Source organism: Pinus tabuliformis, chromosome 5_1 (genome assembly GCF_031772625.1).
Source record: "Pinus tabuliformis cultivar Carrire ecotype Pingquan chromosome 5_1, CPIR1, whole genome shotgun sequence".
Lineage (NCBI taxonomy): Eukaryota > Viridiplantae > Streptophyta > Pinopsida > Pinales > Pinaceae > Pinus > Pinus tabuliformis.
The window spans coordinates 133,386,944-133,399,342 of record NC_142305.1 but is presented as its reverse complement, the minus strand read 5'-3'; the positions used below and the strand labels follow the sequence as shown (position 1 = coordinate 133,399,342).

General features: G+C 36.7%; 1 protein-coding gene across 2 annotated transcripts; it reads left to right on the top strand.

Annotated features, from left to right (window-relative positions):
• The first annotated feature begins 329 nt into the window (after positions 1-329).
• LOC149163784 (abscisic acid receptor PYL8-like) lies at positions 330-4,947 on the top strand. Of its 2 annotated transcripts, none has more exons than XM_089431860.1 (3): positions 330-1,003; positions 2,903-3,118; positions 3,735-4,396. In XM_089431860.1, the coding sequence occupies exons 1-3, from the start codon at positions 848-850 to the stop codon at positions 3,912-3,914; spliced, it is 552 nt and encodes a 183-aa protein (XP_089287986.1). In that variant the 5' UTR covers positions 330-847; the 3' UTR covers positions 3,915-4,396. The 2 variants fall into 2 exon arrangements, with proteins under 2 accessions (XP_089287986.1, XP_089287985.1); XM_089431859.1 differs by having other exon boundaries at positions 343-1,003; positions 4,294-4,947.
• Positions 4,948-12,399: the final 7,452 nt, after the last annotated feature.

Below are 12,399 nucleotides of genomic sequence, written 5' to 3'. Positions count from 1 at the left end.
AGTTAAAAAGCTTGCATGCATCAATTTTATTAAAAGTTTCTATCATCCCATGAAATATCACACGTAATAATTTCATATTTATTAAGGCTCTTAGGTTGGATTTAATGATTTATCTATTTTGTTTATTAGGACATTTATGGTCGGCTGGGAAAGTCTCCAGCAATAACTCATCATCTAAAAAAGTGGTCACATGCAGAGAGAATATGCCTTTGGCCACACTTTCAACTTGCAACCACTCTTTCGTCCACTTGTCCTTTTACTCACTCCACCTCTTCTCCACTCTAATTTAGGACACCCCATACCCAAAATATCAAACAAAACCCAAGTCAAAAAGGCAAGGGGAACCCTTGGAAGAGGCAAGGGCAACCCCTTGGCCTTTTTCAGGCTTTACATAAATTATTGCAACGAATTTTTGGGATAGAAACAATACTATGTCCACGCCAAAATTCCGTAGGTGCACACGTGGCATGTTGTAAAAGGCACCAGTAGATAAGCCCCCTAAGGCGTTCAGAGCACAACACAAGGCACCCATTGCCAAAAGTGAGGAGTAGCAGGAGGAGATGAATGTATGATTGTCTGACGGGCCTGTCTTTCAGACAATCAATCAATTCAATCTGTGTGCCTGAAAGTATGGTGTCTGAATAAGAGGGGCCTCTTAAAATCAAATAAAACTGCAAATTATGAACATTACCATCTGTGCCTGAGAGTGTTCTGCTGCTATTTGTATCTGGTTGTTGGATCTGGGATTGATAAATTGTTCAGACACTGGTTCTGTTCTTATCTTGGTCTTCTGAGTACTTGTGCTGAGTAGTGGTACACAGAGTGGGATTGAAAGTTTTGTTTAGGGATGGAGGATTTAAACAGCTGGAGAGAGGGTAGAGGCCTGTGGATTGGAAACCCTTCATCTGAGGCAGAATTGGTGTGTAGATACCACAGACATGAGTTACAGGGGAATCAGTGCAGCTCCTTCCTTGTGAAGCACATCAGAGCCCCTGTACATCTGGTTAGTACTAGTACTTGCTACTCATTCATTCAACCCTTTTGGCTAGATGATAGTCTGCCCATCTTTGCAGATCTATGGATAAAAGACCCATTTGTTATGGGGATTCATAGGTTTTCTAACCAATTCATACTCACTTGATTTGATGGGGATTCTTAGGTTTGCTAACGAATTCATACTCACTGGATTTCCTTTCATCTTGAACTGAGATCAGGGGAGATCAGTATAGATCCCGTGGTATATAATTGGTGTTATATATCTGGGTTTTCATCTTCCGATGCACTCAGCTACACTGTAAATGGGTGATAACAGAAGCACAAACCCATCTAATCTCGGGTGTGATATTCACCTCGAAGTTGCAAAGCAAGAGATATCGCACCATGATTCAATGGAATACTTGTGTGAACTCGCGATATATGCATCCTCAAGCTTTGCAATCTCAAGGAGCATATCAAATCTGAGTTTAAATGGGTCTGTGTTAGTGCCCATATTCAATCACTTAATGCACCATTTAGATTATATGCACTGTTACACGTTCAGGCAGACACACAAGTGTTATAAATCCCCACCTCCATTCTGAGTTGTAGAGCACCTCGCTTCTCTCAGTGGAAGAAGCTAGTCACTGTCTCTGCTCTGATTGAAGTAGGGTCAATGTAATACCAAGGTTCGGAACCCAACAGTACTCGTGTGCAAGAGTCCTCCTGTCTAACTCTTGGATTTGCATTTGTAAGAGTCATACTGTCTAACTCTTGGATTTGCTTTTGTATTTCATTTCCAGGTTGTGTATGTGTTTTATAGGTTATGTCTCTGGATTGTTAATACCTTGATCTGGATTCTAACCAGAGCATTATCTTTCAGTTTCAAGGGTTTTGCAAAAGGTTCCCATCAGAGATTTCATATCCTCATCTTCTGAATTTCACTAATGTGAAAGACATGATATGCTCATAAACCCCGCTATGCTTGTGGGGAAGTCATTGGATTTTTTCGGGTATAGTCATTTTTCTTTTCGAATCTGCTAAAGCTCAGGGATCAAGCAAAGCTTCATGCTTATTAGGTGCCCGCGAAGTCTCTGTGGCTGGCTTGCGAGGTTCACAGTGGCTGCTTACGAATTTTCAATTATCATCTCTTATCTATCTGCTTACTATTTCATTCATATTGGTTGATATCGGTACTAATTCCTTGGGAATAAGTAGCAAATGATAGTTCCTTGCTTTTTGTTTAGGCTATGCATTAAGGCGGCAGCAGCTGCTGTTCTGTGTTGGGGTTGTATCAATTTCCAGAAACAAATCTCCGATTATTGTAGCCAGTTCTTTCACTTTGGATTTCAGAGGGTTAGTGTAAGTACCCTAGTCTTGTAATTAATGCGGCAGATCTTTTGGGGAGCCATTCCTTTGCTGTCTGTGCTTGTTTTTGGCGTTTGGCTGATGGTGTCAGATTGTCATCAGTTGGATTTCAGGCAAACCAATATTTGTTGAAATGTCTGAAGTTTCACATTGCCAAAATATTATTCCGAAGGGGAGCATGCTGTAGTGGGATTGGATACCTACACACATGCACATCAGCCAAGTAGTAAACTAACCACAAAATAGAAGGAATCCAAGTAGTAAACTAACCACAAAATAGAAGGAATCCACTAACATTCAGAAGGGTCGGTGTCTCCAACTCTTTCGGACACAGAAACACTACATACTACGAACTTATCGATAGCCTATTGTGGTTACTTTGGTTTTGGCTCTAAAATATAACGGAATTTTTAATTTCTGCTCATTTTATTGTGACTCAACAGACACTGTTTATATCTAGCAATTCCGCATCTTAGTTGGTACTAGGTAGTTTATTTGTCTTTGTAATGGTCATGTGTTCATTCTGATACCAGACACTCAAGCTGTGTGTTATCTGCAGGTTTGGTCGATAGTGAGAACATTTGACCAACCCCAGAAGTACAAACCCTTTGTTCATAGCTGCAGTGTGAGGGGCGGTGTTACAGTAGGAAGCATCAGAAATGTTAATGTCAAATCTGGCCTGCCAGCTACAGCAAGCACAGAAAGATTAGAAATACTGGATGACAATGAGCATGTTTTCAGTATTAAAATTCTTGGAGGTGATCATCGTCTACAGGTAAACTTCTTTTGGACAGGCTTAATTTTGCAGGGTAGAGATTTATGATGTTACAGCAGTTCAACTATATATTATGAATTTTTTGCATTAAGCTAGCGGTATGGTAAATCATCTTTTTAAGTTTAAAGTAGCCGAGTGCTTTTTCATTTTTGCCATTGGATGGGATATCTTTTTCACTTTTGTAGTGCAGTTAGTGGGGACAAGCATGGATGAGACTCGCCCTTTTTGCTGGTCAAGCATTTCTAGTCGGTGCTTGTCTTGGGTAGCCTGAAATTCTGTTGATAGATAAGTTCAATAGCCTCATTCACTGCCTTGAATTCAGATTCTGTAAAAGGGAACTGCGTCTCCTTATTTGCAAAGCTGTAGAGGGCATGATTGTTGTCATTTCTTGAAACTAGTTAGTAGTGTGGCATAAACTAAGCGGAGTCTAGCTAGCACGCCCTGCAATTTTATCATATTTCTTAAAAGGTTTCTATATTATTTGTGTGATTCTTTTGTCTAGTACTTGTTCATCTCAAATGTATTTTGTGTTGAATGATGATTTAACTTCGCAGTAGGATCTTATCAAGCTGCTTAAATTTAGACCAGAGCCTGAGACCATGTTTTATTTTGAAAGATACTCCAAATATTATCGAGCTCACTAAATGTGTCTAAAGGATGTAGATTCAGAATAACTAGAATTCTCCTCCGATTTATTAGTGCTCCTTGGAGATATTGCTATCTTCTGAAGGAATATTTTCAAAGTTTCCGTTCCTTTGACGTGCAGAGTCTCACACATTTGTTTTTATTCGCTTAACCTGGTTGCAGTCTTCACAAATCCTATATTTCACAATGTTGTAAATCTTGGCAATTGCAAAAAATTGGTGTGCGTCCTTAACTCAGGGAATCAGCAAAGTTGGCAAACCTCGGACCTGAAAAACTTGAAAAAACTCTTAACTATTTTTTCGCGTTTGAACAATAAAATTGCTTCTACAATGCAGGCCCGAGAGAAAATGATGGAATATCTTAGAATCTCACACCTCTGTTTTCTTTGAGGATAAGCTGTTGAAAATTGAAGAAAATCATATTGCCTCTTTTTTCAAGTTACCATTCTTGTCTGTTTGTAATGTTGTGCATTATGTAAATATGTTACAGGTTTCATTGAATGACTACACATTTTTTGTTTGTGCCTGCAGAATTATTCGTCTATCATAACTGTTCACCCAGAGATCATTGATGGAAGGCCAGGTACATTGGTTATAGAATCTTACGTCGTAGATGTCCCAGAAGGAAACACAAGGGAAGAAACTCGCTTCTTTGTTGAGGCCCTAGTTAAATGCAATTTGAAGTCTCTTGCTGATGTCTCAGAGAGACTAGCCTCGCAACACCACACAGAACTTCTTGAGAGAACATAAACTACAAAGCCTATTTCAGAGATCATATACTCTGATTATCTTGTAAAAGATTTTCCACAAAATCGAAAGCGCCTACCACTTTAGTTCCCTAGGTTTAGGATGTTTTTTGAGGTCAAACTTTGAAGTCAGCGAATCCATGTTTCTCTAGTTCTCACTACTTATTCTATTAGAAACAATATTGTTACTGATAATAAGAATTTTGTGGGCCTCAAAGAATGGTGGTTGTTTCCCCAAAGCATTCTCGCATGTAGATTTGCTGACACAGACTATACTGAGATAGGTGACCATATCTCACATAGTTAGCCATTTCAAACTGTTCCTACCTGAGGAAAACTTGTGTGTAATATTTTGTCTCGGGACTCATTCTCCTGTGTGTGTATCTCATGTTGATCAATGTTCATAAACTGTAATCTAGATGTTTGAGAGTTCAAAACATTTATGCTGTGACTTGAACGTGCTTGTAGGCTTTTCATTTGTTGCTTTCTAGAAGCTACAATCATAAGATGTGAAGTTTTGCTTGGTTCATACTGGTGGAGCTCCATCTGATAGCAGATAGAAGATTCATGGCTCTTATATTGTTGTTTCATATGTATATTGAATCTTGATTGAAAAAATTGGAGAAGATGAATGCATGTGCATTTATCCCTACTTTTGTGAATCTATTATGTAGCAAACTTGTGAAATTTCTGATTATGGGATATGATATGCTAATTGAAATGAAAATAAACTTTTCTTTTACTGTTAGATACGTGCTAGAAGCACAAGAAAACCCAATCTGCTGAATGCATGTAAGGAAGGACGCAAGCATCTTATGTATGTCATCTTACAAATACAACGTGTCTGTGTGCACTGTGCATGTACATATGTGAAACGGTTGTCTTTCCTATTTTCTTTGTTTTATCACATATATGGTTATCTGTGCTATAAATGTGATGATGTACCACTGAGTCCTTTCAGTTACCAGCTATTAGAAAAAGCCAGCGAGTAACTGACATCAGTGATGGTCCCTTCCAGTACACCCACTTGGCTTGATTCAAGTCAGATAACTTCATCACTCCCATATAATCTGTGTGGTCATGCCTGTCACCAGTAACCCCTCACTCCAAATTGCAGATTCTGTTGTTTCAGTTACTACCATATATTCTCTGCTCCAGTTCACAGCTACACCAAATAGTTAAAGACATGTTTTGTTCTAGGTCTGTGATTCTCAATATTACCACTCCAGTCTGCATCTCTGTATATTCTGCTAAACAATTCAAACATGAACTTGCACAACCTAAAGTTCCTATGATTTAGCTAAAACTCTTTTATACTGTCACTGAAAGATGTTTCCTTGGTGTACTCATATATTGGCCTATTACTCCCATAAGCAATGCCAATTCTTGTGTAACCATAGCAGACATTAAACTGTCAACCATCCTGTTGTTTGGAATAGATTGCTTAATCTCTTCTTTCTCCATTGTTTGAGCACATATATCTCTAGAAAACTCGTTATATTTGAAAATAAAAATTCTGGTGGGCTTACAACCTTGCAGTTACAATATGTTTATAATATTATTTATTTATGTATATTAACTGATTCCAGGACAATAATGAATAGCTCCGACATCTTTCATTTCAAAAATAAATGACAGGTAGCCTGTTCTGATTGGTAAATTCTCTTTTTAATTGGAAGGGACATCATGTTCTGAATTATTACAAGTATACCTTCAGTATGTTTACTTATATTACTCTCGCTCAACGATGTGGCCCTGGTTTACTTATATATTGATTTATTTCTCCTGCTGTATAAGCAATGGAAATTCTTGTATTAACCATAACAGACATTGCACTATCAACCTCGCTGTTATATTGAATTGATTTCCTAATATCATCTTCTTCCATTATTTGAGCACATAGAAGCTTGGGGATATTCTCATGGGCATACAACCTTGGAGTTAAAATATTGGTAGAATATTATCTGTCTATGTACATTAAAAATGTAATTCCAAGAGTAATGAAATGACAGCTAATCTCATGTGGTTGAAAATTGCTTTCTGTTCGAAAGTGGCACGATGTTTAAATTATTATATTATTATGAATATGCCTTCAATATGTCTTATTTATATGTTATGATTATTAGCAACTTATAAATATTTTTGAAATGAAAATGCTATCTAACTTCTCCTTTATGTATTGAACTTTGAACTTTGCATATTAAATGTTCTTTTTCTGCATGCATTTTGTGGGAGATTAATCTATCTAAATGTATTTTTCAAGATTTTTATTGGGAAAAAAACATTTCTTCACAATCATGTGATGCATTTTAAATCATATACTATTTCAAAATGTTAACAAAACTTTAATATGCTAACAAAAAACTTTAATACGCTAAGAAAATTCAGTGGTTCAAAATGTTAACGAAACTTTAACATGGTACAAAATTTAATGGTCATCAATTTTAATAGAACTTTAATATGCTAACAAAATTTAATGGTTATCAATTTAAATAGTTATTATTTTTTGTATTGTTTAATGGTTAAACAATTTAAATAGTTTTTAGTTATTATTTTTTTATTGTTTAATGGTTACCAATTTAAATAGTTTTTAGTTATTATTTTTTTATTGTTTAATAGTTACCCATTTAAATAGTTTTTAGTTTCATTATACATTTTGCTATATTTTTTTGTAACTATTAAAGTAAATTACATCATCTTTGAAGATAAATTGAATGACTTCCTTGAATCCAATTTTTTTAATTATTCAAACTTGGCTTCCTAAGTGCTGCTTATCACTCTTAGAAGTGTCTGAGTATGCCTTCGAAGCATAATTGGCTGAGGCTGTTGAAGTGTTCCTTACTTTTCTTGACTGTTTTGATGATTGTTTTTTTTTTTTTTCATATTTCCTTTTTCATAATTAAAATGTTAAAATGTTGACTGTTTTGATGATTGTTTTTTTTTTTTTTTCCATATTTCCTTTTTCAAAATGTTAAAATGTGGAAAGGAAAGAAAGTTGATTCTTCAATTAAAGTTTATAAAATTTAAAAGAAGTTTTATCATTTGTTACACGTGGTCTTTAACTATATTGTACAGTTTTATTGAAGATTATATTACAATTATATATAAACTTTTTTATTTAAAGCCACCTAATCATACAATCTAGAATTCTTAATTTCTTTATGACACCCCATATAAATAGTGTTATCATATTATCTATTACATCAAGTTTTGTGTATTATCTTACGAGGATGTTAACATGAGCTTTACATCTAACCATTTTCAAATATGTAAGCAACGGCTCACAAAATCTTGCGAGTTGTTAAATTACAAAATGTAAATTGCTTGGCAATATTTTTGTAAAAGTATTCAAATTTCTAAAGATTTTGTATGGTCTTTATAAAATTTGTAAAATAGATTTATACTATACAATTTGAGCGAAAGTAGCCCACATACAAATATTAGCCCCTAAATTTTTACCTAACACAGATTGCAATCGATATTACTTTTTTCAATAAAGAGTCTTTCCACAAAGAGGGTTTTTTTGATACGAGTAACAATGGCAATAAGATACTCACACATAATAAAGTACAAAGAAAAAAATAAACAAGTATCAAAGAAGATTGTTAGAACCATATATATGTATTCTATATATATAATACAAAATTGTGGGAAGAGTGATCAAAGTTTAGCAAATCTCCAATAAAGTTCAATAAAGTGGGTGAATGATCAATTGAGACCAAGTCAGTTGAAAGAGATAAAGATAAATTACAGTGTATTAAATTACAAATGATCCATGCTCATGAGATTTGGTATAATCAATTCTTTGATGTTAACAAAATATTGTCATCAATTTTATTGAAACAAATGAAATTAATATTCAAATGCTGTGTGGGACAACCACTTGGGTTGGGTGGACAAGGAATTTTTGTGTTTTGCAAAGTGATGATTTAATGTTGCCCAATAGTTATGGTGCAAACAAGAAAAACAACTTCATGAAGAGATTCGAACTAGAGAATTGTGGCCTCTTAAAAAGTGGTTGTAACAAATTTCTCCAAGTGAAGTGATTCATACAACTTCAATTCATTAACATTTGCCATGTCATGGATACTAAGATGTGTTGTGAGGTCAAATTTTAAGGCATTTTAAGACCTATTTGTTTTATGATGGTGTAAGAACCATATTGAGTGGAGCTGAGCTTGTATATTGTTCATGATTAAAGCATTGCTTATCAAATGCAATCAAACTTGATCCGAAACATAAAAATGTGGAGCAACTTGATGTTCATCATGAAATTCCTTACACTTGCCTTGTTTTTACTAAAGGATATCATAAACATTGTTGTGAATCTAAGCCAATTTTGCATAAAAGAAGAAGTTTGGCTTACTTGTACCATGGGATGTGGATGGCATTGGGAGAGTGATTGGAATCCCATAGAACCACAGGATGAAAGTCAAAACAAAGCTGAAAATGAGAGTGCCATTTAGATATAGTAGGGGCATTGTTACCATTGTATTACAAAATATGCAAGCACTCACTATTATCACCAAAAAATTGATCATCTAGCCTTAATTTACTAGATGGATCGAAGTACACCATGTAAGGCCAATTTTACCATAGTAAAATTGCTTTCACTATGAGAAATTACTTAATAAACCACATTTGTTAAGTAATTTATAATTAAACCTATGAAGAATAATTAAATAAATCACTATTATTTAATTATCTTCTAGGAATAATTAATTAAACCATTCATTAATTAATATTCCTTGTCATATTTGACCTACTTATGAAAAATAAACAGATAAATTATTAATTATCTTATTTTTCTTATCACTGATTAATTATTATTGGACTGCGCGCTTTTGAACTGGAGCTCCCGCGCCCTTGCCCAGCCTTGGCTCCCGCGGCCCTCTGCAGGCCCTCTGCCTGGCAGCGCTTGCTGCTGGGCTCTCTGCTTCCGCTCCTGGCATCCCCGCAAACGGGCTCTGCCTCCCTCCTCTGGCCAGCGCTGTTGCTGGCTCTTTTTCGGCCCCCTGGCACTCATGGCTGGGAGCGACTCCTCCCAACTGCAAGACTCTGATGAACAAGCCGTGATTTTCGCTTCTCTAATCTCTGAAAATGGTGCCCCATGAAACAAACCCACAGCTTCAAAGTTTGTTAAAAAACTGGCTGATATCCCAGAAATTTCTCTACCTCCTTGTCTTCCAAGGAAAGCAACGATCTCTCTAGCAGAGAGAGGTTTGGTTGGCCAATTTACTGGACTGTGGCCCTCTCCCAGAGCTGTTCAGAAATGGGTGGAGCGTAACTGGAATGCGAACATTCAAGGGAAAATCGCAATAAGATTTTGTGGAAGAGGATACTATACATTCCTCTTCGAAACCAAAGAAGACCGGAATCTCATCTTCAGAAACGACCCTTACTTCATGGACTCGAGAGGTCTCTACCTGAACAGATGGTCACCAGATTTTGACCCAGAAATGGATATACCTAATGCAGTCCCGGTTTGGGTTTGTTTGCCTCACCTTCCTCTCCATTGTTGGGGAGATGAATCGGTTAAAGCAATAGGAAATGCTGTTGGAAAATACATTGACAGATGCGAACCAAAGGACAACATGCACGCATGCGCCAGGATCTGTGTTGAAGTCGACTTAGGGAAGGGCCTCCCGGAAGCAATCAAGATCAAAGTGGATCAGTGGACCCATATTCAGCAGCTGGACTACGAACAAATCCCGTTCAAATGTAAGGTATGCCATGAATATGGTCATTTTGCTAATAGGTGTAGTAAACTAAAAGAAACTGAAATGACAGAGAATGCAGAAGCCAATGAAGACACATGGGAGCAAGTTAAAAAAAAGAAAACAAACTCCAAGCAACCAGGTCCAAAACCAAAGCAACCCCTAGAAAACCAGGCTGCAACCTCCTCTCCCCCTCCCATCTTGACCCAGCCAATACCCTCATCATCAAACCCTTTCGAATCCCTGGAAGAAGAAGATCCTTCATCCCCCCATTCTCCTTCTCAAGACAAAGCTCTAGCAGTTATACACTCCCCTACTCAGAACTTTCCTTCACCTCCTCCCACCATAGACCGTATCCTTACAAGAAACAAAGTCAAAGAAGCAAGCAACACCTCAGAGCAACCAAAAAAAGCTGGCAGGAAGTCGAATAAAGAAATAAGAGATGAAACAACAGCTAAAGAAATGGCCACAGGTACTCAACAACCGATGGATTTTTTTTTGGCCAAGCAAAGAGGAAGTGGGGAGAAGATAAAGGAGAAGAGCGGGGCTCACCAAAAAACAAGTAAGTAATGATTTTGGTCTCTTAGAACAACAGGGGTTTGGGCTCTTCTCTAAAATCCAATGCAACCCAGGGTATCATCAGTCAAGAACAGCCGGATATCTTTTTAATCGAAGAAACCAAAATGTCCAACCAAGATTTTCAAAAATTCAAAAAAAAACATAAAAACTTTGAAGGAATAGCAACAGACTCATTGGGTGCCTCAAGAGGAATAGGTACAATGTGGAACAAGAGGAAATGGGATCTCATCAGTCAAAAATCAAATTATTGGTGGGTCAGAACTGATCTCAAAAACAAAAATCACAAATGAAAAATTTACAGTGTTAAACATTTATGGTTCAAACCATTATAGGGACAAAGCCTATTGTTGGGACTTTGTTAACTCAGAGATGCAGGAATGCCAAAGAAGCAAGATAGTTTTGGGAGGTGACTTGAATTTAATAAGGAACATTGAAGAAAAGATGGGAGGAAAATATTTCATTGACCCATCAAGAGCTGCTTTGGAATAAATAATAGAAGTCCATAAACTCATCGATATACCACCATGTAATGGAAAATTCACATGGAGCAATAAAAGAGTAAGAACTCATAATATCAAAGAAAGACTAGACAAGATCTTAATTCATGAAAGTATAGCAGTAGGATTCTCATCCATAAAAAGCAAGATCGTCCATGCCATAGCCTCAGATCACAAACCAATGGTTTTGATTCTAGACAGAATAGAAAATTTTGGGCCAATCCCATTCAAATATAATAAAAATTGGGACAGCGAGGAGGACTTCAGCAAGATCATCAAAGACAGTTGGGAGATGGAAGTTATTGGATCCCCTCACTTTGTTTGGGAATCCAAATTAAAAATTTAAGAACAACAATTAAAAAGTGGGCAAAAGAGAATGCAATAACAGAGAAAAATAAAAAAATCGAGCTGCATAGAGAATTGGAAAAATGGAACCACAAAAAGGAAAGCCAACGAACATTAGAGAAAGAGCAAATCCAAGAAAAGAAATTTTCATGGAATTATACAGGCAGAACATAATTGAGGAGGAGGAGCTGAGACAAAAATCGAGGTGCCTCTGGCTCAAAGCGGGAGAAAAAAATACATCTTTCTTCCATAACAATCTCAAGCTCAGAAGCGCTGGTAATCAAATAGACAAAATCCTTGCTGAGGGGAAAGAAGTAAGAGAGCAAGAGGAAATCAAAGAAGCAGCCCATAACCATTTCAAATCCCTCTTATCTGCTGATGCCCAGCCTATGGACAACGTAGATTTTCTCCTTCCGTTGGATTGTAAAATCAGCGGGCAGCAAAACAGCGAGTTGGAACAGGATGTTTCTGAGGAAGAAATTAGAGAAGCTACGTGGAGTATGCACCCAGACAAGGCTCCTGGGCCAGATGGCTTCACCATTGCCTTTTACAGGACTCATTGGGACATAATAAAGAAAGATCTTATCAGGATGGTTAAAAATGTTTTCAAAAAAAACAAGATGGGAGAAAATACAAAAACTTCCCATTTGGCGCTCATCCCCAAAGAGCCAAACCCCCTCTCTTTTGACCATTTCAGACCCATCTCTCTTTGTAATGTCTCCTATAAAATTGTCACAAAAATCTTGGCAAATA

Coding starts and splice junctions, on each gene's coding strand:
- LOC149163784 (XM_089431859.1), top strand. CDS start 848: ATGGAGGATTTAAACAGCTGGAGAGAGGGTAGAGGCCTGTGGATTGGA. Junction 1,004..2,902: donor TCAGAGCCCCTGTACATCTG/GTTAGTACTAGT, acceptor TGTTATCTGCAG/GTTTGGTCGATAGTGAGAAC. Junction 3,119..4,293: donor GAGGTGATCATCGTCTACAG/GTAAACTTCTTT, acceptor TTGTGCCTGCAG/AATTATTCGTCTATCATAAC.